This window comes from Harpegnathos saltator, unplaced genomic scaffold (assembly GCF_003227715.2).
Source record: "Harpegnathos saltator strain DR-91 unplaced genomic scaffold, Hsal_v8.6 scaffold109, whole genome shotgun sequence".
Classification (NCBI taxonomy): domain Eukaryota; kingdom Metazoa; phylum Arthropoda; class Insecta; order Hymenoptera; family Formicidae; genus Harpegnathos; species Harpegnathos saltator.
The window spans coordinates 174,529-201,440 of record NW_020229883.1 but is presented as its reverse complement, the minus strand read 5'-3'; the positions used below and the strand labels follow the sequence as shown (position 1 = coordinate 201,440).

Genomic DNA, 26,912 nt, shown 5'->3' with positions numbered 1-26,912 from the left:
AAAATAAGAGAGATATTTGGGGTGCACTCTTAAAATGGGACACTGTAGATATACAGGGTGCACGATTTATCTGAAGACATTGAAATATCTCGAGAACTATGCATTGGATAAAAAAAAGTGGTTAATGAAAGTTGTTAGTCTCGAAGGGGGCTATCCAATGATACCAAACTCGACCTTCCACCCCACCCCTTGGGGGTGGGGGTTGGGGTAACTTTGAAATTTTAAACGGAAACCCCCATTTTTTATTGCAGATACGGATTCTACGCCACAAAATACGTAAATTTTGTTCGAAACTTTTTTTTTATTCGTAATAGATGACGCTGTCATCGCAAAAAATTATATTTTCCGCAATTTTCCAAAAATGATCATTGGATTGAGAAATAAAAACTACTTGCTCAATATTTTTAAAGAATATAATAAAAGTTATTCCCCCCTATCCTCTCGGGGTAGGGTGGGTGGTAACGTTCAAATCTCAAATGCGAACCCGAATCGAAGAGGGAACTGCTCGACGCGCCACTGTGGGTGTATGGCGAACTACGGCTTATTATAAAAGGCAGTGCAATGCGGTCAGAGCTCACTTTTCTTTCATAATTAGAGCTGAAAGCATCTCTAACAATTTCATTTTACTTGACTAGTTTTTATTACCTGCATATCTACCCTTCATTCTTTGAACAGAATTGCAAGTGGAAAATGAATTCTGTAACCGTAGAAGAAAAAATTGAAATGATTCTGATTTATGGTGAATGTAAGAGGAATGTTGACGATGCTGTTGCCTTGTATGCTGAGCGTTTTCCAGACAATATTCGCTCACGTTCTTTTTTTTACAAAGTTGTGACTGCCTTTATTTCGGATGGCAGCGTACAAACTAAAAAAAAGAAAACGAAGAACAACTGTTACAGGAGAAGTTAATGAAATAGCTGTGCTAGCAGCTGTTCACCACAACCCACAGGTAAGCACTCGGCAATTACATCGCGATTTCGGAATTTCCGGAGATAGTATTCGCGGAATATTGCATCGTCATAAATATCACCCATATCACATTTCACTGCATCAAGAACTTCATGGCGATGATTTTCATAATCGAGTGGTGTTTTGTGAATGGGCACTTCAACAAATGCAAACGAACCCCAATTTCATTGCTAATGTACTATTTTCAGATGAGTCTACATTCACAAACCATGGTGGCGTTAATCGACATAACATGCATTACTGGAGTGTAGAAAATCCCCACTGGTTACGACAAGTTGAACATCAACGTCCTTGATCGGTTAACGTTTGGTGTGGAATCATAGGGAACAGACTCATTGGTCCTTATTTTATTGAAGGTAATTTGAATGGAATCAAATATCGAAATTTCCTGGAACAGGAACTACCACCACTACTTGATGATGTTGCCTTGGACGTTCGACAAAGTATGTGGTTTCAGCATGACGGTTACCCAGCGCATAACTCAATAGCAGCACGGGAAGTATTAGACCGTGATTACAATGGTCGGTGGATTGGCAGAGGTGGCCCGATTAATTGGCCTGCTAGGTCGCCTGATTTGACATCGCCGGATTTCTTTCTGTGGGGTTACCTAAAAGATAAGGTTTATCACCAAGTGCCAACAATTCGTGAAAACATAATAGAACGCATAAGAAACGCTTGCGCTGAAACTCCCGCAGATATGCTTCTATCCTGTGTACAGTCATTTAAAAAAAGGATCAATAAGTGTATTGAAGTTGAAGGTAAAAATTTCGAACACTTACTCTAATTAATTGAACAGTAAGAGGCAAGAGGACTCACATTAAAAAAGCACCCCGATCTGTGAGAGGCAAGGGGACTCACATTAAAAAAGCACCCGAAGGGAACATAAAACTACTACGTCCTCGTCGTTGTTCCTGTGTAACGCTAAAAGTAGTTTCTCGGAAAAATGCAACGCTATCTATCACGAATGAAAAAAATTGTTTCCATAAAAACTTCACGTACAATCTAATTCTGCAATGAAAAATGTGGGTCCCCATTTGAGATTTGAACGTTATCACCCACCCTACCCCGAGAGGATGGGGGGAGGGGAATAACTTTTATTATGTTCTTTAAAAATATTGAACAGGTATTTTTTATTTCTCAATCCAATGATCATTTCTGGAGAATTGCGGAAAATATAATTTTTTGCGATTACAGCGTCATCTATCACGAATAAAAAAAAAAGTTTCGGACAAAATTTACGTATTTTGTGGCGTAGAATCCGTATCTGCAATAAAAAATGGGGGTTTCCATTTAAGATTTTAAAGTTGCCCCCAACCCCCACCCCCAGGGGGTGGGAGGTCGAGATTGGTATCATTGGATGTCCCCCTTCGAGACTAACAACTTTCATTAACCACTTTTTTTTATCCAATGCATAGTTTTCGAGATATTTCAATGTCTTCAGATAAATCGTGCACCCTGTATGCTAAAACAAATTGAATCTTTATAATATAATTAATGAATTGTATTTATTTTTAGATAATAATACAACAAATGTAATGTTTACTACTGCAATTGATTATACAGAAGCAGATGCAGATTCAAAGGTTACGGATTATAATATTCACTTATATATTATATATTATTATTATATAGTATTTACTGTTTTTTGGAGACTTCGAAACTTGTCGATGACTATATATTATAATAAAATTGGATATCTGAGGTATATACCTCAGATATCCAATTTTATTACAGGCGAGGTATTAAGTTCCTGTATAAGATAATGCCTCTTGATAAATATTGGAAACGTGTTAATATATTATACGCGTATAAATTATTATATATACAGAGTGATTCAGACCACTCGTACAGCCCTTTTATTTCGGAAATATTGGGTGAGTGCAAAAGTTCGTGCGGAGTTTGTGAGTAAAAGTCACACAGTGATTAGGCAAACAAAAATCTTTATTCAATCAATGATATATTCTCCATCGTTTTCTATAATCTTTTCCCAACGTTCTGGCAGCATACGGATGCCTCGATCATAAAAACTGCGCGGTTTAGATTCGAAGAACGAAAAGACGCCGTTTTTTAAGGCCTCCAAAGAGTCAAAGTTTTTTCCATTTAAATAATTTTGCAATGACCGGAACAAGTGATAGTCAGATGGTGCGATATCAGGAGAATACGGTGGATGCGTTAAGACATCCCATTTCAGGCTCTTCAGTTTGCGCAGCGTCTTTTTCGAAACGTGTGGTCTGGCGTTGTCGTGATGAAAGACGACTCCCTTGCGATTTGACAAAATCGGACGTTTCTCTTTTATTTCTCGATTCAGATTGGTTAATTGGCGACAGTACTTGTCCGAATCAATCGTTTCGCCAGCGGGGAGAAGCTCAAAATAGATTATGTCCTTGCAATCCCACCAAACAGAGAGCATCACCTTCATCGGGTGCAAACTGGCCTTTGGCATTGCGTCACCATGCTCACCTGATTGTTTCCATGTCCGTTTGCGCTGAACATTGTTGTAGAGGACCCATTTCTCATCGCCTGTCACTAGTCGATCCAAAAACGACTCGTTATTGAGCCGCCCGAGTAAAGAAACGGCTGCAGAAATTCGTTTGATTTTGTTCTTCTCGGTCAGCAAATGGGGCACCCATATATCGAGCTTCAAATCGAATCCCATCTTTTTTAAACACCGAAAAGCGGTTGATCGGTCAACGTTTAGTGCTGTAGCAACTTCTTCTGTTGAAATTCGCGGATTATTGAGCACTAAAGTACGCAAAACATCGTCATCAATGTCAGAAGGTCGACCAGAGCGTGGCTCGTCTTCAAGGTTAAATTCTCCGCGCCGAAATTTAGCAAACCATTTTTCCACAGTTCGTTTAGCTGGTGCTTCATCCTGATAAACATCCTGAATGTTTTTTACGGCTGCGGCAACGTTTATTCCCTTCCGAAACTCGTAAAGCATAACATGCCGTAAATGCACCTTATCGATACTCATTTTTAAAGTGATATTTCTCGAAGCAGTTTGTATGAAAACAAATGATTTTTTTTTTAATAACAGCTGAAGACGTCACCTTTCCAACGTTATATAATATGTAGATGGAAGTATTAATGACAACACTTTACGACGCTTATAACTCCATCTATTGAAACTCCGCACGAACTTTTGCACTCACCCAATAGAACATTTTAGAGATAAATATTTCAGACAAAAGTTGTAGGGCTTCAAAGGATCTATTTACTATTGTCTAATATATCACTTCTTTTGTACAGTAGAATAGTGTTGTAGAGTTTTATTATAGTTATAAGTTTTACTTGGAAAAACTTATGTTATGTACACATAGCGCTTGTACTTGGCGCCTTTTTTTACCTTTTTTTTTAAAAAGGTAAGTTTTATAATATTGTATATACAGGGTGATTCAGACCACTCGTACAGCCCTTTTTCGAAAATAGAACATTTTAGAGAAAAATATTTCAGACAAAAGTTGTAAGGCTTCAAAGGATCTATTTACTGATGCTATGAATTTAACTTTGGGATAACCAAAAGCCCAGTCAAGATCAACATAAAAATCTTATAAATGGATACCCGAATTTTTTATTACATCGTCTTTTCCTACCAATTAATTTAAACAACTTTTGTCTGAAACATTATTTTATTTAACTAATATTTTGTGACATATTTAAGAAAACTGAATAACTTTTTCAATATTTAACTCACGATATTTCGCTAATTATTTGTCAGAAGAAAAAATGGTACTAGAATATATTCCAATAGCGCCATGAATTTGGTTAATTTGGTGATTTTGAAATTTCAAAAAATCAACAAACGACAGTCAAGCGCTATTGTAAAAATATATTCTTGAGACTAAGTAGAGCAAAAAACTCTAGTACCACTTTTTCTTCTGACAAATAGTTAGCGAGATATCGTGAGTTAAATATTGAAAAAGTTATTAAATCTTCCTTAAATAAAATTAAAAAATGTTTCAGACTAAAGTTGTTCAAATTAATTGCTAGAAAAAGACGATATAATAAAAAATTGGGATATCCATTTAAGACCAAGGTTAAATTCATAACGTCAGTAAATAGATCCTTTGAAGCCCTACAACTTTTGTCTGAAATATTTATCTCTAAAATGTTCTATTATCAATATCTATTATCAATATTTCCGAAATAAAAGGGCTGTACGAGTGGTCTGAATCACTCTGTATATATAATAATTTATACGCGTATAATATATTAACACGTTTCCAATATTTATCAAGAGGCATTATCTTATACAGGAACTTAATACCTCGCCTGTAATAAAATTGGATATCTGAGGTATGTACCTCAGATATCCACTTTTATTATAATATATAGTCATCAACAAGTTTCGAAGTCTGCAAAAAACAGTAAATACTATATAATAATAATATATAATATATAAGTGAATATTATAATCCGTAACCTTTGAATCTGCATCTGCTTCTGTATAATCAATTGCAGTAGTAAACATTACATTTGTTGTATTATTATCTAAAAATAAATACAATTCATTAATTATATTATAAAGATTCAATTTGTTTTAGCGTAATATAAATAAAATATACTAACATCAAAGCTGAATCTGTATCATTCAAAGGATCAGATATATCCAATCCATTACTTGCATTTATTCCTATTTTCTCAGTCATAACATCTGTTGTTTCGACAACTTTATCGTGTGAAATATTGTAACATGCTTTAGCCTTAGAGAAATTTTTGTAATTATTAGTCTGATATACAGTATAGATTAATCTGATATACAGTAACTAATGCATTTAAAACTTCGTTCTGTGTGCCAGATCCAGGAATTACTCTATAAGAATAAGATTATAAGTTAATGACATACAAATAATATTAATGAATAAACGCATAAAACCTATTTGAACTAAAAATATATCAAAAGTTTAGTTTAAAGCTTTATATTAAAAAAAATTATACTTACTTGATCATCTCGTTTTTGATGAGAATGTGAATATCCTCCATCGGTGGCAGATATCGCAGACAAACTATATTATCTGTTCTACAAGTAATTGGAAAATTGTCCAAATATAGCGCATGAAGAGAAAGAAGGGGCCGACGACCTTATTGAAATATATATTTTTTTATCTTTTATTTATTTTTAATATTCTTTCATATAATTTGTTTTTTGTAATTTGAATGTATTACAACTTTAATTTATATTACTGTAATCTGTAACCTGTGAAGAGATGAATCTGCATCTGCTTCTGTATAATCAATTGTAGTAGTAAACATTACATTTCTTGTATTATAAAATATATTAACATATCAAAGCTGAATCTATATCATTCAAAGGATCGTCAGATATATCCAATCCATTATTTGCATTTATTCTTATTTTCTCAGTCATAACATTTGTTGTTTCGACAACCTTATCGTGTGAAATATTGTGACATGCTTTAACCTTAGAGAAATTTTTGTAATTATCTGATATATAGTAACTAATGCATTTAAAACTTCGTTCTATATGCCAGATCCAGGGATCTGATATACAGTAACTAATGCATTTAAAACTTCGTTCTATATGCCAGATCCAGGGATTACCCTATTTATTAATGACATAAAAATAATATTAATGAATAAACACATAAAACCTATTTGAACTAAAAATATATGAAAAGTTAAGTTTAAAACTTTATATTAAAAGAATTATACTTACTTGATCGTCTCGTTTTCGATGAGAATGCGAATATCCTCCATCGGTGGCAGATATTCGGCATCGTTCAACAACAAATGAAATGGTTCTCTTATGCCAAATATCTTAGTGATCAATCAATAAAAATTTAACAGATCCGACGCACATCGTGAAAAAACTTGGACAAGTCAACTTTCAGTCGAAAATATGAGCACAGCGTTGTGATATCTTTGAGGTTAGGAAGCTTCAAAACCGAAATGCGCGATTGTCAAACCTTTGCTGTCGCTCATTGCTCGACGTAAACTACCAACGTTGCGATCACGTTGCTCGTGTTCGACTCGAATTCACGTGCTATATAATATAATATATATAAAATAAATAAACTAGCAATATTTTATTTTTATTTCACCTCCTGTTCTACCAACCCGATATTCTTCTCTCTCTTATTCCCTACCGCTTGCTCACTCGCACTCGCTGCTCTTTACTTCTTCAGCGCGCTCGTAACGCCTCTGGTGTCGGAAAAACGAGAAGTACAAATCCCCTCTCCTCGGCGGTCTATTCTTCTCTCTCTTATTCTCTATCGCTTGCTTACTCGCACTCGCTGTTCTTTGCATCTTCAGCGCGCTCGTAACGCCTCTGGTGTCGGAAAAACGAGAAGCACAAATCCCCTTTCCTCGGCGGTTTAGCATTTCTTTCTTACTTTCTTACTGAATCGTAATTTCTGTGATTCAGACTTTAATCTTAAAATATCTTCACTTAGAGACAACGTACACAAAAAGCACAAGAACACTTTTCTTCCTATTTTTTAAGGCTGAATCGATTGGGACTAAAAAACGTCGATCGGTTGAGCCATTCCTGAGATATGAATATCTCACCTCGTTTCAACTCGCAGTTTCGCGTAATAATAGGCACTACCGTGCCTCTTGATATATTGTTACGTCCCATATGGAATTTTTTGGATTTCTGGGGGGCGTGACTAGGCAGAATGTAATATGCCGAGCGTATCACTTGGGAAAAAGAAAAAAAAATAAATTTGTTATGATTGCGAGTGGCTCATCCGCGCCGTAAGGGAGCCGCTGACGGTAAGGTTCGCACGCGATTTTAACTTCGAAGGAACGTTAAATAAACAGAAGTATAAGATATTAAATTCAAAAGAATTTATTTATTATATATTATTGATAAAGTGGATATGACTATGAGAAAAGCGCTTCTGAGCGGAGATTAATACACAATTTGCGAAACACATCGAACAACATAGAAGGCAAATATTGATTATACACTTGGATTATACACTATCGAAAGGCTTACTTTGATCGGATAGCTGGAACGTTACTGTTTAGGTGTCCGATGGAAAGGGAGGAGGAGCCCTCGTACGTGCCCGCGTTCCTCCCAGCTGAGATAGCGGAACGTCGAACGCTCGCGATAATCGCACTCCCAGCTTCCGAAAGTCGCGATTCTCTTTTCTTTTACGAGTTAATTAAGAAAATCGAGAAATTGGTTAAAATCACGAATAATCTACACTGCAAAACTACGAGCTAGACATTTGATTGCAACAATTGTAATGAGAAAGAAAACAAAAAAGGGAGATATGAGAGAATATAAGGGACCGTCACGAGATTATGGAACTTGAAAATTTTCTAAGTACAATAGTTAAGGAGAGACTTGTGAGCGCGCGTCCGAAACGTGTGACGGCTTCAACGAGAGTGAAGAAGCGGGCGGCTCAGCGACGGCCCAAAGGAGTCCTTCTTCTTTGTGTCGGGGCAAGACGCAAGTTACTCGATACCCGGATGCAACAACGATACGAGCTGCGCCAAAGTGTCGCCTAAACAGTTCGGTTATATTAGAATGAAAATGTTTACAATTTTATAATCAACCGCGGGTAGACAATGCGGCAACCGCGAATTTAGGTACGACGCGACACAATGATAGGCCAAGGAAGCGTTCCTGGCGAATTCGGCACAATAAGTTTAATAATTCTAACGAAGAGCGGCAACCAGGATAGTACAATTTTATAGTGATAGGTTTTTACTTTCGTTACACTACATTTCTAACGCTTTGATTTAATAACCGGATAATACGCAAAGTTTAGCGCGATGTCGGATGAAAGAAGCAAGGTGGAGAATTACGACGCGATATGCCTTATCTTCCATGCGAGATCCCTGAGAGTGAAGCTGGACCGTGCTGCTGACGCAAAACAGTTACGAGATTCATAGAATGACAATGCTCATACTACGGAGTTATAAAGATAGCGATTAGAATAGTCGTTAACTATTATAACTCAACTTTCCCACACTTCGTCCTTATTATTAATCAGGGAGCGTTTTAATTAACAATGTTGCGGAAGAAGAATGCTGTTAAGAATAAGAGGTGGAGAAACTTCATTGTCCGTCTATTATATCATATATAATATAATAAAAATAATTTGGAATAATAGTGAGAAATAATAACCAAGCCTTACGTCACGCAACCGGCTGTTATCCTTGAGACAACGTAAGTAATGATAAAGCATACGCGCACTATAGAAAACGATATCAAAGCACGTCTGTGTCAGAAATTTAACAAGGTTTTCCATACAAAAAGAATAGTAAAAAGTACAGTAAAAGTAAGAATAGTAAAAGTATTAAAGCTAACGCATTAACTTAAGACGAAACGTTAGTCACAATTACAGGTCGCCGTTACGAATGTTAACATAATATGACTCTAGTCCATGTCGAGCGAGGGAGGGGAGAAACGGAAGTTTAGATTGCAAGGTGTACCGCTCGATAAGGATAAAAATAAGAAAAAAGAAAAAAGGAGCTGAGATGTAATAATATATATAAAGGGTTTTTCAATAAGGGCGGGTCGAAGTTGCAATGGAATAAAACAAGCTGTGTGTGAGGTATTAACGAAATTCTTTTTTTATTTGAAAGGCCCGTGTATGCTATTATGTGTGGAATATAACATCGTTCAAATGTCCGCCGCGGCTTCTTACGGTGGCACGGATCCGAGTGGTCCAATTTTCAATGATTCTGCCGCATAGGTCCGGCTGAATTTGAGCGATGGCCTGGGTTATGTTGACTTTAAGGGCATCGGTCGATTGCGGCTTATTGGCATAGACCTGTGACTTCAGAAAACCCCACAAGAAAAAGTCTAGCGGGGACAAATCGCACGATCTTGGTGGCCAATTTACGTTACCTCTGCGAGAGATAACCATACCCTGAAATCGTTCATGCAGAATGTCCATAGTGGCGTCCGCTGTGTGGCATGTAGCGCCGTCCTGCTGGAACCACATGTCATCCACGTCCATGTCGTTCAATTTGGGCCAAAAGAAATTGGTTATCATCGTTCTGTAGCGCTCGCCATTGACGGTGATGGCCTCACCAACGTCGTTTTCGAAAAAGTACGGACCAATGACGCCGCCGGCCCAAAATCCGCACCAAACAGTAACTTTTTGTGGATGCATTGCTACCTGTTGAACCTCGTGTAGGTTGGCGTCGTGCCATATACAGCAATTATGCTTGTTAATATAGCCATTCATCCAAAAATGCGCCTCGTCGCTAAAGATGATTTTTCGGCCAAAATTGGGGTCCTCTTCCAAATGCTCCGAAGCCCAGTCAGCGAACAAACGGCATTGTCTATGGTCGTTAACTTTGAGCTCTTGGGCCAGTTGGATCTTGTACGGGTACAGGCCCAAGTCCCGACACAAAATTCGCCAAGTTGAAGTCTGCGAAGGGCCGAGTTCTTGTGCACGGTGAGGAATTGGCTGCCTCGGGTTCTCCTGCACACTTTCACTTACAGCAGCGATGTTCTCGGCCGATCTGGCGTTCCTTTGACGTACGGGTATTGGCTGATCGTTTACCGAACCGGTCGTCTCGAATTTGGCCACCAAAGGAGAAAGTTGGAGAGTCGACTTTGAAGGGCCACCGCGTCTGCCGTAAAATGGGCGCAACCCGCGCAACGTTTGCACTAACGAACACTCATTTTGATAATAAAGTTTTATCATTTGGATGTGCTGCTCAATCGTGTAACTTGTCATGGTGATTTGGCATCAGTGACTGAATAATAAACAACAGGTTAGACAGACGCCGCCAAAACAACATGGCCGCCACAGGCTGCCAACTTCGACCCGCACCAATTGAAAAACCCTTTATATATATATATGTATATGCATATATACGAGGGCGGTCCGATAAGTACTTAGCCTCATCGCCCGATGGCGCCACTATCGCAGAAAGAGAGAAATTTACTATTGTGTAATACATTCTAGACGGCTACTGTCGAAATTTCAGCCGAACCGGGCTCGTAGTTTTGTTTTGACCGCGTGTGGAAGCGAGCGTGTCCGCCGATTTTAGAAAAATGGAAAAAGAGCAATATCGGTCGGTGATTCGATTCTTGTTTTTGGAAGGGAAATCGCGCAGCGAAATCAAAGAGCGCTTGGATGCTGTATACGGTGACTCTCCTCCGTCGATGGCGACCGTCAAAAATTGGTTTAACGAGTTTCAACGTCCCAGCTTAAGGCCACCGACCGCAGCAAACGCCTGATGCGTCAGGCACTGCGGCCAGTGGTTGTGAGGACTATTCGGGTGAACCGCACCGTATCGTATAGGCAGCGACGACCCTGGCCGGCTCCTCCCCTCGTGGATATCCTCGCAGAAAAGCGAAGCACCCTCTATTGGATAGGTGCGGGAGCTCTGCAAAGAGGAGGAGGAGGTAACGGCTAGCTGCCTGGCGGCTCTGAAGTCCCAGGCCAGAGCCCGGGTCATGGAGCGGTGAGACGCCCTGGTGGCGGACCCCCGCGAACCCAGGCTCCAAACGGTCCCTTCTGCCGATGATGGCAGAGAGGAGGGGACGCGGACTCTCGTCCCATCTGGTGCAGGTACTTACAGGCCATGGTTGTTTCGGCCAGTACCTGTACTGGATTCAGAAAAAGCCCACCACCCGATGCCATCACTGCCCGGTGCTCGAGGACACGGCGCATCATAAGCTGGCTGCATGCGAGGCATGGGGCCAGCAGCGCCGTGTCCTGGCCCGTGCGGTGGAATGCGCGGAGGAGGCCCTCTCGCTCTTGCGCATGGTCCAGGCCATGTGTGGAAGCGAGGAGGCATGGGAGACGGCGGCCTTCTCGAGAGACGTAATGTCCCGGAAGGAGGCCGCCGAATGGGAGCCCCGTTCCGATACCCGTCGCAACGACGACAGGGAAAGCGGCGACGCTTCCCGGGTCTAGGGAGCGGGCCCGAGGTGACGCCGACCGAGGAGCCGCCCCCGATTCGTCGGAGGCCTCCTCGGCCGCCTCAGGCCCGCCTCCGTCCGTGCAGGGGGGGACGACGGATGTAATGCCCGACGCAGTTCCCCCGACTCCCCACACTCTGGCCCGACTGGTAGATACCCCGGTAGGGTTTTAGCCGGTAAGAATCCGGCATAACCCTCGCCCTTTGGAGGGGCGGAAGTACCTATGAAAATTTCCCCAACGTGATAAAAAGAAAAGTCTTTTGTGCTCTTAATGCGATTCGTTGGAATGAACAGAATATTTCTGAACTTTATGAAAAGATTTCGAAAGGAGCCGTTGTTTCCCCAGCATTTTATTCTCTGGGAAGAAGGAAGTTAGGAGTTGATGGTCTCTACTGGTTGGTTTTGTACATTCAATGCCAATCGTTGGAGAGAACAAAATATTATCGGAGCTTGATCGGGGGATTTTCCTTGAAGCTGAGGTTCTTTCAAATTGTATCTCTCTAAAAAATGTGAAATCAGAGATTAGAACAGTTTGTTTTAGTTTTCGTGAATCGTAGACCCTATCTGAAGAGACATTCTGCTTGAAATAATAAAATTTGAGACTTGGAGCGTAAGAGAATAGATCTATTGAAAACCCATTTTCAATATAAAAAATGAGATTTTCGCTTTCTTTCTCTTCAAGAATTACTTTAGTTGAGAGAGATCATAGAAAATCCTTCGTTCATTTCGAATTTTCCGAAGAAATTTGTGTACCGTGATTAGCATTAGAAAATCGTTTGATTAATAATAATATTTTGTTCTCTCCAACGATTGGCATCGAGTGCATAAAACCAACCAGTAGTCACCCCCAACCCCTAACTTCCTCCTTCGCAGAGGGTAAAATACAGGAGAAACATCGGCTCCTTACAAAATTTTTTCATAAAGCCCAGAAATATTCTGTTCATTCCAACGAATTGCGTTAAGAGCACAAAAATCTTTTTCTTTTTTTTATAATGGTGGGAAAATCTTTATGGATACCCCCGCCCCTTTGGCAGGACGGGGGTTATGTCAGACTCTTACCGGCTAAAACTTCACCGGGGTATCTACTGATCAGGCCATGATGAGGGGAGACAGGGGAACTACTCCTACATTCCTTCCCCAACACCCTGGCCCCAGGGCTCTGACCGAGAGCCCCACGCCCGACTACCGCGCCCCTCCGACACAGGGAGTCGAGGCGCGGTACCCCGGCCAGTTGCCCGGCCGGGTTGGCCTTCCTGTTACAGTTAAGGAGAGGGGGATACCCAAAGGCCGAAAGCGATCACCATCGGCCTAGGTCCGTTGGTCGGGCTGCCGGGTTCGGGATCGGTTCTTCCGGGAGAGGTGTTGCGATCCTAGTGGTCGGCTTTAGGTTTTGTGTGCCCTGCTCTCGTTGTCCACGGTGGTCCGGGTGCTCGTTATGAGGCTCGTCTCCCGTGCTGGTCTCTCGAGGATCTGCAGGCTGAGAGTGGTGGGTAATCCGCGCGTAGTCGCAGGGATGGTCATCGCCGACCCGTAGGTAAGGAGCGGTGGGTGACCACGATTTCCGTAGCGGGGACGGTCTTCGCTGACCCGTAGGTAAAGAGCAGTAAGGATCGGTACGGGTATTGCGAACGGTGTTTCTTCGGTATCTTCGTTCGGTATCTCGGTCCTGGTCTTCCTCTTCGGTCTTCTCTCGAGGCGGTCCGGTGGTTGAGTGATGGCTCTGCCCGCTCGATCGCCGGTATTTATACTCCCGGCCGGATGGCTTCGGGCGCCTTCGGGGGGCTCGCTCGGCTATCTTCGGCCGGAAGCTCGCGTGCCTGAGCGATGCTTCCGGCGCTGTTCGGTTATCTTCGTCGGTCGGCTCGGTTACCATCGGCCGGAAGCTCGCGTGCCCGCGCGAGGCTTCCGGTGCTTGCGTTGCTTGAGGGTCTTCGGCGGTGTTCGGCCGTTTTCGGCCGCGCCGAGCGTGTTCGCCGGGTTGTCGGTGCTCAGGGGCCGCGTGCCTTGTATGGCGGTCTGCCGAATCCTCGGCGGTTGTGCGCTCTCGAGTGCGTAACGAGGGAGCCGTAGGCTTACTCGTTACAAGTTTTCGTGTGCTCAATGCCATTCGTTGGTGAAAATAAAATATTTCAGAGCTATCTGAGTATATTCTTTCACAAACCGATCATGCATCAGCATTTCGTCCCCTAGAAGGGTTAAAAATAAGGATTGAGATGAATTTTCAAGGATTTCATACACGTAATGCCATCCGTTGGTAGGGAGAAAATATTTCAAAGCTGTTAAAATGTATTTTTCGAGAAACCGATGTTCCTTCAGCAAGTTATTTTCTAAGAGGGTGGAAAATAAGGGTTGGCAAAAATTTGTACAGATTTTTGTGCACTTGCCTACTTCGGGGGCAGGGACCTCGCCTAATCGGAGAGAGGTGGGGTCCAGGACCGGCGCACTATGGAGCGCGGTGTCCCGCAGGGGTCGGATCTTGGCCCCCTGCTATGGAACATCGCGTTCGACAAGGTGCTTCGCTCTCCCCTCCCACTGCCACGTCATCTGCTATGCAGATGACACTTTAGTGATGGCCGGGGGGATGGTTGGGGAGAAGCCCGCCTCCGAGCGGAGGCGGCACTGGTGTCCGTGGGGGGTCCATCAAGGACCTGGAACTAAAGGTGGCGCCCCGTAAGACCGAGGCTATGTTCTTTCATGACGGCGGTTGTGGGGAGCCGCCGGAGACCCGGGTCCTGGTGGACGGAGTCCACGTCCAGATCGGGTCCACAATAAAGTATCTGGACCTGACCTTGGACAGCCGCTGGGATTTTACGGCGCATTTCAGGCGCCTAGTCCGCCGGGTACGCGGCGCGGGTTCGTCAGACTCATGCAGACCCAAGGGGAACCTGGATGGCGGGCTCGCCGCCTATATGTTAGTGTGGTTCTCTCGATCGCCCTCTATGGGGCGCCCATATGCGCGCCCCAGCTCTTGGCTTCCGGCCGCAACATCAGCATTATGCGCCAGGCGATGCGGCCGGTGGTAGTGAGGACGATTCGAGGGTTCCGCACTGTCTCGTACATGGCAGCGACCAACCCTAGCGGGCTCTCCCTCCCCCCCGTGAGCTCTTCACATAGGAGCGGTGCACCCTCTATTGGAGGGTGCGCGAGCTCCTCGAGGAGGGGGATGGATTAACGGTCAAGGGCCTGGCGGCCTTGAAGTCCCAGGCCAGAGCCCGGACCATGGAGTAATGGTCGGTCATCTTGGCTGACCTCTCCGGGTTCGGGCTTCGAACGGCCGAGGCTGTCCGTCCCTGTCTGCCCAAGGTAGCGGATAGGAGGGGGCGTGGACTCACCTTTCATTTCCTGCAGTTGTTGACCGGGCACGGGTGCTTCGGTCAGTACCTGCACCGGATCGAAAAGGAACCCACCACCAGATGCCGCTACTGCCGGGCAAAGGAGGATACGGCGGAACGTACGTTGGGTTCATGCGGGGCATGGACTCGACAACGCCGTGTCCTCGCCCGGGCAGTGAGATGCCGGGTGGAGACCCTCTTGCTTCCGCGCATAGTCCAGGCCATGTGAGGGAGCGAAGAGGCGGGGGGGGCGGCGATCTCCTTCTGCAAAGACATTATGTCCCGGAAGGAGACCGCCGAATGGGAGCGCCGACCAAGCCGCCGCCGCAGGGAGCCGCGGGGCTGGCGACGCTCATCGGGGATGGGTAGTGGGCCCGAGGTGGCGCCGGCCGAGGAGCCGCCCCGATTCGTCGGGGACCTTCTAGGTCGCTTCGGGCCCGCCTCCGTACGCGCGGGGGAGGGCGACGGGTATAAACCTGCTCTGCGCGTCGGAAAGGGTTGGTAAAAGGGGAGTGGAGGCCCGTTTTGGGACGGGCCCCACTCCCCTCCCTCGTCAGGTAATGAGGGGGGTCAGGAGAAAGGCTGGGTATCCCCCTCTCCTTAACTGTAACAGGAAGGCCAACCCGGCCGGGCAACTGGCCGGGGTACCCGCGCCTCGACTCCCTGTGTCGGAGGGGCGCGGTAGTCGGGCGTGGGGCTCTCGGTCAGAGCCCTGGGGCCAGGGTGTTGGGGAAGGAATGTAGGAGTAGTTCCCCTGTCTCCCCTCATCATGGCCTGATCAGTAGATACCCCGGTGAAGTTTTAGCCGGTAAGAGTCTGACATAACCCCCGTCCTGCCAAAGGGGCGGGGGTATCCATAAAGATTTTCCCACCATTATAAAAAAAAGAAAAAGATTTTTGTGCTCTTAACGCAATTCGTTGGAATGAACAGAATATTTCTGGGCTTTATGAAAAAATTTTGTAAGGAGCCGATGTTTCTCCTGTATTTTACCCTCTGCGAAGGAGGAAGTTAGGGGTTGGGGGTGACTACTGGTTGGTTTTATGCACTCGATGCCAATCGTTGGAGAGAACAAAATATTATTATTAATCAAACGATTTTCTAATGCTAATCACGGTACACAAATTTCTTCGGAAAATTCGAAATGAACGAAGGATTTTCTATGATCTCTCTCAACTAAAGTAATTCTTGAAGAGAAAGAAAGCGAAAATCTCATTTTTTATATTGAAAATGGGTTTTCAATAGATCTATTCTCTTACGCTCCAAGTCTCAAATTTTATTATTTCAAGCAGAATGTCTCTTCAGATAGGGTCTACGATTCACGAAAACTAAAACAAACTGTTCTAATCTCTGATTTCACATTTTTTAGAGAGATACAATTTGAAAGAACCTCAGCTTCAAGGAAAATCCCCCGATCAAGCTCCGATAATATTTTGTTCTCTCCAACGATTGGCATTGAATGTACAAAACCAACCAGTAGAGACCATCAACTCCTAACTTCCTTCTTCCCAGAGAATAAAATGCTGGGGAAACAACGGCTCCTTTCGAAATCTTTTCATAAAGTTCAGAAATATTCTGTTCATTCCAACGAATCGCATTAAGAGCACAAAAGACTTTTCTTTTTATCACGTTGGGGAAATTTTCATAGGTACTTCCGCCCCTCCAAAGGGCGAGGGTTATGCCGGATTCTTACCGGCTAAAACCCTACCGGGGTATCTACCAGTCGGGCCAGAGTGTGGGGAGTCGGGGGAACTGCGTCGGGCATTACATCCGTCGTCCCCCCCTGCACGGACGGAGGCGGGCCTGAGGCGGCCGAGGAGGCCTCCGACGAATCGGGGGCGGCTCCTCGGTCGGCGTCACCTCGGGCCCGCTCCCTAGACCCGGGAAGCGTCGCCGCTTTCCCTGTCGTCGTTGCGACGGGTATCGGAACGGGGCTCCCATTCGGCGGCCTCCTTCCGGGACATTACGTCTCTCGAGAAGGCCGCCGTCTCCCATGCCTCCTCGCTTCCACACATGGCCTGGACCATGCGCAAGAGCGAGAGGGCCTCCTCCGCGCATTCCACCGCACGGGCCAGGACACGGCGCTGCTGGCCCCATGCCTCGCATGCAGCCAGCTTATGATGCGCCGTGTCCTCGAGCACCGGGCAGTGATGGCATCGGGTGGTGGGCTTTTTCTGAATCCAGTACAGGTACTGGCCGAAACAACCATGGCCTGTAAGTACCTGCACCAGATGGGACGAGAGTCCGCGTCCCCTCCTCTCTGCCATCATCGGCAGAAGGGACCGTTTGGAGCCTGGGTTCGCGGGGGTCCGCCACCAGGGCGTCTCACCGCTCCATGACCCGGGCTCTGGCCTGGGACTTCAGAGCCGCCAGGCAGCTAGCCGTTACCTCCTCCTCCTCTTTGCAGAGCTCCCGCACCTATCCAATAGAGGGTGCTTCGCTTTTCTGCGAGGATATCCACGAGGGGAGGAGCCGGCCAGGGTCGTCGCTGCCTATACGATACGGTGCGGTTCACCCGAATAGTCCTCACAACCACTGGCCGCAGTGCCTGACGCATCAGGCGTTTGCTGCGGTCGGTGGCCTTAAGCTGGGACGCCCATATGGGCGTCCCATAGAGGGTGATCGAGAGCACCACATCCATGTATAGGCGGCGGGCGTACCATCCGGCACCCCTTTGGGTCCGCATGAGCCCGGCCAGAGCCAGGCCGGCTTTGCGAACCCGAGAGGCCAGCCACCTGAAATGCGGCCCGAAGTCCCACCGACCGTCCAGCATCAGACCCAGACTCTTGATCTTGGGCTCGATGCGGACGCAGACTCCGTCCACGAAGACCCAGGACTCCAGCGGCGCCCCACGGCTGCTGACATGAAAATATACGGCTTCCGTTTTATGGGGCGCCACTTTCAGCCCTACGTCCTTGATAGTGCCCACCACCGATGCCAACGCTGCCTCCACACGGAGACGGGCATCACACAGTCCTCTCCTCCGGCCACCACTAATGTGTCATCTGCGTAGCAGATCACATGGCCACCGGGGGGAAGGACCGAGCGGAGCCCCCGGTTGAACGTGATATCCTATAACAGGGGGCCGAGAATCGACTTCTGCGGGACACCACATTCTACTGTCTGCCGACCTTGGACCCCGCCTTTCTCCGAGTAGGCGAGGTCCCTGCCCTCGAAGTAAGCCGATAGGATGCTCCGGAGATAGACGTGCACCCCGTGTTCGAGGTATTCGAGGGCCCGTCCCACTTCCGGCCAGGGCAGGGTGTTAAAGGCGTTAGGGATGTCTAACGACACTGAGCACAACACCCCGTCCCCCTCCTCCACGACCGTACGGGTCAGGTCCCGGACATACTGGATCGTATCCAGTGTGGATCGCCCAGGCCTGAACCCATACTGTCGGTCGTGGAGGTTCGGTCCCTCCGAGAACAGATGCTGGACGAGGCGGTCGACAATAATGCATTCGAGCATCTTGCCCGCCTCGTCCAGCAGACAGATCGGCCTATAGGCCGACAGACTGCCGGGTGTTTTGCCTTCCTTCGGGAGAAGGGCCAAAATCGCCATCGCGGCGTCGCACGCCGACGTCACGATGCTCACCAACTCCTTGGCCCCTTCACGGGAACTGGGGTCCCACTCACCTAGCCCCTCGAGGTGCCAGGTAGCCACAAGGACGGCTGCCTGAAATTTGTACGCATCAAGTTGACTGAGAGCCCATCTTTTAGGCAGGGGTAAGTTCCTCTCCCTTGGCGGTCCAGCATCCACTGAGGGGAGGGAAGACGGAGGGACCACACTATATATTTGTGATCAGATAGTGTTTCGCCCTCCATCCCCACCACCCACTCCCGGAAAATCCGGGCGGCCGAAGGGGAAACCCACGTCAAATCTATGACGGACTTCCCTCTTAACCGCACGCAGGTGCTGGTCGAACCCCTGTTCATGAGCAGGAGGTCGAGCCCTTCCGCCCAGTCGACCACGACGCCGCCCCAGGGATCCTCCTGCCGGGGACTGCAACCCCACTCCGTAAAATGGGCGTTGAAGTCCCCGGCTACAACGACGGACCGAGGGTGGCACTGATGTACCAAGTCCCCGACCCTGACGAGGTGCCCCTAAATGCGGGCAGGGTCGCCGAGGCCGACCTTATTTCTGCGGTGGGGGAAATATACCCCGCCCACAGTGATGGGCCCCCAGTCAACGGCCACGTACGAGGTCCCGCTGGCCCTGAGTTTGCAGAAAAGGACCCCGTCGCGGGACGAGCCACCACGGCCACCGTCGTGGCTGCCGGACCAATTTGGGTTACCGATCGCCGCCCACGATGGCTCGGTGACCACCCCCAGCTCGGGGCCCAGCTCCGCAAGCCCCTGATCCCAGAGTCTTGGGCTCGGGCGCCGCGGCCCAGGTTGGCCTGTAGCACGCGGAGGGGCGTGAAGGCTAAGCCTCTAACGCCTCCTCCGGGCGGCCTACCTCCACCCCCTCGGGGTAGACATCAGGCGGCGATGCCGCCGCTTCAGTCCTCACTGAGGGGACTTTAGCCGTGGTGGCCTCATTCTTGGATGCCTCTGCAGAGGTGTCGGAAGTCCCTACCTCGGTGACCCCCTCCTCTGGGGAATATGAAGGGGGAGTCACTCGTTGGGGGTGTCGGGGTTGGCGCGCCGTCCGACTCCACTTTTCAGTTTAGGGTAGTTGGGGGTGGAGTGCAGTGCTCCACCCTCCTTACCTTCTTCACCGCTGCCGCCGTTGGGGAGGAGGCTTCTCCCGTCTCCCGTTCCCCCGTTAGAAGGGAGAACCTTACATCGCCTCCCTCTTCCTCCTTTCCCTCCTTGGCAGCGACTCCGTCGGTGCCTTGCTGGTATGGATTCAGGCCTCCTCCATCCTCATCGACTCCGGCAACTTCGTTGGGGAAGACCGGTCTGATCCCCCCCCACAGTCTGCGCGTCGCTGGTGTGGGTTCGGGCCTCCTCCACCAGCACCAGTTCCGGCTCCCTCATTGGAGGGGTGGCCGGCCTGCCCCTCCCTCGTCCTGCGCGGAGTCCCTCGGAGAGGTAAACATTTCCTGCCTCCCCCCGGTTCCTGGGCCTCTGTCCGGTTTCTTTATCCCCCCTCTTCTCCCGGCACGGGGAGAGATTATGGCCGGTCGGCCTGCCCGCGTTGGCGCACATGATACAATGCGCCGTCACCGCCTCGTACTGCTTCGCGCGGTGGTCGGGATTACCGCAACGGTAGCATTAACCGCTGCGGTCGACTGCACTTGTGCATCGCTCGCGCATGTGGCTACGCTCCAGACATCTGAAACAGACCTCGGCGCGAGCAGGCAGCTCCGTCACTCCGGCGCGGGTCCAGCCCACCTGGACCCGCTCCGCGGCAGCGACCTTAGCGGCTGCCGTCAGCAGACACCGCACTACCACAGCTGCGATTCCTCACTGGGAGACGTTGAGTTCACTCACGGGTATTTCCGCAAGTGAACATCCCCCAGCGAGGGACACGGCGGCCGTTACTTCATCGGCTCCGGTCGTGAAGTCTAGGCCGGTGAGTCGCAATATTTCGACCTTCACCGGCTTTTGGACCCGGTACTCGGGGCCCTTTTCCGCCGCCAGCCAGCGGAGTTCCTCCGCTATCCGGTCGGCGGCTGCCCTCACGTTGAGGCCAAGCACCTCTACAAGCAAGGCCCCCGTGAGGGCCGCGGACCTTGAGGGATCCTGGGATCCCCAGATCAGCCGGCTTGATTCGGTGCTTGGCCTCTATTATGAATTCACGGTATGAGTAGCGGGGGCAGGTGATCGTAACAGCCGCTGATCTCGGTGGCTTCGACTTCGCTGCCCACGCCGCCGGTCCTCCCTTTCTGGACCCTGCGAGAAATGGAAAGGTGAGGACTACTGCCCTTCTTCTCCTCCTCCTTCTTCTTCTTCCTCTCCCGCCCTCCCATCACCCTCGACCAGAGCTCCGTCCAGGAGCGGCCAAGAGTTGGGAAACGCCGGAGAGAGCTACCATGCTGCGAGGAGGGGATCCAGCCTGGGTCCTCTTTAGTCAGGTGTTGGGGCCGGTTTTCGCGTCCTGGTAGTCTCGGGGAAAGGACCCAGCCTGAGTCCCCCTCGGCCCAAGGTCGAGGCCGGTCCGACCGTCGCTCCGACAGGGGAGGAGGTTGCCTTGGCTGCAGCAGAAGGGGGTCCTGCCCATGTCCTCCTTGACCTGATGTAAGTGCCTTAGATGCCGCTCCCGCAACTGCTTGCTGCTGTTGCTGCTGCTACTGCTCCACCCTCTTTCTCTCCCTCCTGTCCTTCCGCTTTCCGTTCCTGGCCGTTGATGATGACGCCCGCGGTTTCCCCCCTCCCACACTCTCACCCCCGGTCGGTTCGGCTATTGCCTTCCTGGCCGAAGGAGTCGGAGCGGAGGGAGGAATATCCCGCGGCGCCGGGACCGGAACGGAAGGCCCGAGCAGCACAAAAACTCCTTCTTTTGGTAACGCAGGGGAAATCCATCATGGATAACCCCGACCCTTTGGGGAGGGGAGGGTCGGGGGTTATGTCAGACTCTTAATGACTAAAATCCCTGTGGGATGTCTACCAACCGGATCGTGGTGGGGACGTCAGGGGAACTACTCCCGTATTCCCTCCCCGACACCCCGGCCCAAGGGCTCTCCGGGAGCTCCACAGCTTCGAGTTCTGCGCCCTGTCCCACAGAGGGAGTCCAGGGCGCGGTCCCCCGACTGGTTTCCCAGCCGGGTTGGCCTTCTGGTATTCACTTGGAGGGAGTGGACACCTCCTTTATTCCCCCTTTCTAAAGGGGGGCCGAGGGAGTGGAGCCTAGCCCCAACCGGGCTTTCACTCCCCCTTCACCTGCCCTTACCAACGCCTAGGGGGAGGCGGGAGGGCAACCCTCGCCCTCCCCCTCCCCCCGCGCGTCCGAAGTCGGGCCCGAGGCGGCTGAGGAGGCGGTCTCCGACGTGCCGGTGACCTATCCTCCTCCTCGGCCGGCACCCCCTCGGGCCCGCTGCCTATACCGGGGGAGTGCCGCCCCCACCGCTCTCTGCAGCGGTCTCCGGGGCGACGCTCCCATTCGGCGGCCACCTTCCGCGACATAACATCGCGGTAGAAGGAGGTGCGAGCCATGCGCGGGAGCGAGAGGTCTTGCTCCTCGCATCCCACTGCTTGGGCGAGAACACCGCACTTCCTGTCCCATACCAAGCATTCGTCCAGAGTATGTTGTACGGTGTCATCTCGTCGCGGGCAGTGGTGGCACTCGGTAGTGAGCTCCTTCCTGGTCCGGTGCAGGCAATGACCGAAACATCCGTGTCCGATCATCACCTGCACCAGATGGTAAGTTAGTCCGCGCTCCCTCCTGCCTACAAACTCCGCCAGGCAGGGGCGGACAGCCTCCGTCGTCAGTCGCCCGAACTCCCGCGGGGCGACCGTTGCATTCACCCAGCGCTCGAGAGTTCGGGCGACCGCCTGGGACTTCAGGGCCGCCAGTGCCCTGGCCGATACCTCGCCCCCCTCTCGTGAAGCTCCTCTATCCTCCAATAGAGAATACTGTGCTCCTCGGCTAGGAGCTCCACGGGGGGGGGGAGCCGGCCAGGGTCGTCGCCGCCATGTACGATACAGAGCGGAATCCCCGAATCGCCCTCACGACCACCGCCCTCAGCACCTGGCGCATAAGGTTTTTGCCTTGGGCGGTGGCCATCAGCTGGGGCGCCCATATCGGCACATATATGTATATATATATATACGAGGGTGGTCCGATAAGTACTTAGCCTACAAAAGAAAAACGAAAATTTTGGAAAAGTGGCGATTTATTTCTCAACATAGTCTCCTTTTAGCTCGATACACTTGACCCAGCGATGCTCCAACTTCTTTAACCCGTCTGAAAAATACGTTTTCTCGAGGTCTGCAAAGTAGGCCTCCATGGCGGCGATGACCTCCTCATTCGACTCAAATTTCTGCCCGGCGAGTGACTTTTTCAAGTTTGGAAACAAAGAGAAGTCGCACGGGGCCAAATCTGAAGAATACGGTGGATGGGGCAGCAGTTCGTAGCCCAATTCGACCAATTTGACCGTGGCGAGGGCGAAGGTGTGAGCCGGTGAGTTGTCATGGTGGAAGAACACTTTTTTCTTCGCCAAATGGAGCCGTTTTTTCTGCAATTCGGCGTCAAATCGGCCCAATAATTCGGCATAGTACAGCCCTGTAACCATTTTGCCCTTCTCCAGGTAGTCGATGTAGATCACACCTTGTGAATCCCAGAAAACGGTGGCCATCACCTTTCCGGCCGATAGGACAGTCTTCGCCTTCTTCGGAGCACGTTCGCCGGGTGAAGTCCACTGTTTCGACTGTTCCTTGGTCTCTGGTGTGTACCAGTGGATCCATGTTTCGTCGACGGTCACGAAACGACGCAGAAATTCCTTCGGATTGCGCTTAAACAGCGTCAAACACTGCTCTGAAGTGGTCTCACGGTTGCGCTTGTTGTCCGGAGTGAACAAACGCGGCACCCATCGCGCCGACAGCTTTCTGATGTCCAAAATTTCATGCAGGATATGACCTACGCGGTCTTTTGAGATGCCTACTGTCTCAGCTATCTCGCGCACCTTCAATTGGCGGTCTGCCAATACGAGATCGTGGATTTTTGTCATGTTATCCTCCGTGGTAGCCGTTTTCGGGGCACCTGGGCGTGGCTCATCAAAAACTGACGTGCGACCACGTTGAAACTCGTTAAACCAATTTTTGACGGTCGCCATCGAAGGAGAAGAGTCACCGTACACAGCATCCAAGCGCTCTTTGATTTCGCTGCGCGATTTCCCTTCCAAACACAGGAATCGAATCACCGACCGATATTGCTCTTTTTCCATTTTTCTAAAATCCGCGGACATGTCCCGATTCCACACGCGGTCTAAACAAAACTACGAGTCCGATTCTGCTGAAATTTCGACAGTAGCCGTCTATGAGAATGTACTTGTCACGACGTGAAACGTGAATGTATGTAAGTTAGTCCTTTTTGAGGTTAATAGATTTAACTAATTTATCCCGGGACGGACTGGTTTGTGTGAATTATGTTTTAACTCGGAACGAAGAAGGATCTTTAGGATTTAATCTGAGGAGACAAATATTTAAGTATCAAATCTTTAATTGTTACCTTTTACAATTGAGAGTTAATAGATCAGCGTTTTAAGAATGTTTTTTATGTGTGTTATAGTCATGAAATGTGTAAGTGAATGAATGGTATGGAATGTGTAAGTGAATGAATGGTATGGAACGAATTTTTCTGAATGAATGAACGACAACCGAATCAATGAATCAATCCATGCCCACTGGTCTGCGCGTCGCTTTTTATAGGCAGGTGGTGAGATACCCCCGCGCGAGTTCTTACCACCTTTTTAGTAGTAGGGGAAGGATGTTTTCCATGATATAAAAGTGATAATCAATAATCATGGTTATGATATTTGTTATCTACCCATTGTTCTTTATATCTTCTCCGATGAAGAAGCATTCGGTGTTGTATTTATTACGTCTAGACTGAGGATCAATTGGCCAAAATATCCGGTCTAAACGTTATTGTCGAATTGATTTTATGATTGAATTTATATTGTTTAAAGTTAAATATTGTTTAAAGTTACGTGGACGTAACACCTTCCCCCTTAAGTCATGCGTGGTGAGTTAACAATGAAACCACGTATGAGCGCAATGAATGAAAATGATCGATAACAATGAAACCTCGTATGAGCGCAATGAATGAAAATGATTGAAAATTAAAATTATTTGGTGAAAATTAAAATTATTTGATGCATTTGAAAATTAAATTTATTTGATCTATTCACTTATTTGTTTTTTTTTAAATATCTTTTATATACTTGTATCTCGCCTTCTAATGCTAATATGTCGGGATCTAATACAAATTCTTCAATACATTCGCGACATTGTCTGGCGGCACTGTTTCTCTCATAATTATTTTTTTGCACTTATGGCATTTATAAGCTATTGTTCTGTCTAATAATGCCACAACGTGTAGGGTATGTTTCGTTTCTAGTAATTTGTAATGTTCTGGTTGTCCTAGTTGATTATAGCATTCCTCACACAGTTTTATTTTCGGGTGTTCCTTGTATATGTATACTTTTTCTTCATTATTGAGTTGTTTAATACATATGCTAGCTATTAATAGAGCATATGTGTCAATATGTTCGATTGGTAGGATCCTATCAATAGGCCCATAATATTCATTGAAATCCTTATTTTCTTGTCCAGATGGGATCTTCATAATCTAATGTTTGTGAAATTGTAAATTTAATTTAACTAATTTTGGAAGAAAAAAAAGGAACGCGTGCATACTATAATGTGAGTATGTTTAAAATGTTTTACTTATTTGGATTAAAGTTTCTGTTTCCTTTACACGAAATAGTTTTAACTGTTTTAACTTTTTTAACTGTTTTAACTGTTTTAACTGTTTTAACTGTTTTAACTGTTAGTGCTGTCTTTTTACTGCTAGCGACTGCTTGGGCTGTCGAGCGTTGACTGAGACTGTGACTGGAGGGTTTATGTTTTGGCTATGTGATACCAGGATGAAAGAGTACCCTTGCACGTGATAACATGCTTTCGTTTTATCCTTTGAATTCTAAACTTTATTTAAGTTAATTTAAGATTTCTCTCTCTCTCTTTTTTTTTTTTTTTTTATAGCCTAGGATATATATTAGAGCAAAAGGGTTCGTTGCGGATTGTTTCTTGCATGCTAACATTTTGTAAATTATCATTTGTATTTTCTGTGTTTATAGGTTGTATATTGATGCTAGTATTTATATTAGATGTTTGTGTTAGTGCCACTGTTAAATGTCTCTTGTTTGATTGTTCTGAAGGAATTTCATTTGATCCAGAATTTTCCTCATTTTGTTTTTCTAATGATGGTCTATTTTCTTTTCGTGGTACAATTCGCTTACCAAGATGCAGTAGTAGATTTGTTACTGAGTCCCAAATTGCTCCAATTAAATATATTGACCATCCATAGATTGAGTGAATAGCATATGCATGAATAACTGTGTCAATTATTAATTTGATTGCTCGTAGGCAGAAGTAGAGTCCGATTATTCCTGCGCTGGCGTTTCCAAAAATGATGAATGCTCCCCAGATTTTTTCCCAAGTACTGCTAACAATTTTTCTTATTGTTGCTTCGTCCAACAGGTGTGATAGAGAGATGCCTTGTTGTTCGGTTTGTTTGCCTTGAACTCCTCGTGCCATTGTGTTTAAAATTCCTCCTTTTTCAGCTGGGAACATGATATAATCCCTTAAGTTTTCTAAATCTTTACTACTATAAATTCCGCTTATCGCCAAAGATCCAGGATTTTTATATTGCCACGTTGGTTGTGTCATAGGTTTAATTTTGGTTGGTGGTACTGCCAGTTCTGGAGTTGGTGAAATTCGGTACCATGCGTCAGTTAAAAAGTATAATGGTGGTATTATTTTATTGCACGTGATTTGTGTTCCTGTTTGTAGTAGGATATGTGTTCTTGGAGCCATAAAATATGTTTCGTTTCCTTTAAATACTGGTAATTGATGATAATATTTATCGGTATGGATGTCGGATGGTTACTTCCACTGGGGTGCATTTAATTATATATACTGCTTCTCCTGATATTGTTGCCATATAACCAGGCCCTTTCATGAATTGGTAAGCGAATTCGTCAGGTGAATATATCGCTATGCTGAGTGCGTTCTTGATTATTTGTTGTTCCAGATTGCAACGTTGTTGGAGTATGTCTCTGTATAAGTATTTAATTTGTGTGCGT

The 26,912-nt window shown here is 47.1% G+C and overlaps 2 protein-coding genes across 2 annotated transcripts; one reads left to right on the top strand and one right to left on the bottom strand.

Moving 5' to 3' along the window:
• Positions 1-11,432: 11,432 nt before the first annotated feature.
• LOC112588942 (uncharacterized) lies at positions 11,433-11,825 on the top strand. The gene has a single exon (XM_025300318.1). The coding sequence runs from the start codon at positions 11,433-11,435 to the stop codon at positions 11,823-11,825; it is 393 nt and encodes a 130-aa protein (XP_025156103.1).
• Positions 11,826-17,034: 5,209 nt separating this feature from the next.
• Positions 17,035-17,427, bottom strand: LOC105191041 (uncharacterized). The gene has a single exon (XM_011154139.2). It carries the CDS (start codon positions 17,425-17,427, stop codon positions 17,035-17,037), a length of 393 nt encoding a protein of 130 aa, XP_011152441.2.
• Between the last annotated feature and the right edge of the window lie 9,485 nt (positions 17,428-26,912).

Excerpts from the sequence above, each read along its gene's own strand:
- LOC112588942 (XM_025300318.1), top strand. The coding sequence starts at position 11,433 with ATGGCAGAGAGGAGGGGACGCGGACTCTCGTCCCATCTGGTGCAGGTA.
- LOC105191041 (XM_011154139.2), bottom strand. The coding sequence starts at position 17,427 with ATGGCAGAGAGGAGGGGACGCGGACTCTCGTCCCATCTGGTGCAGGTA.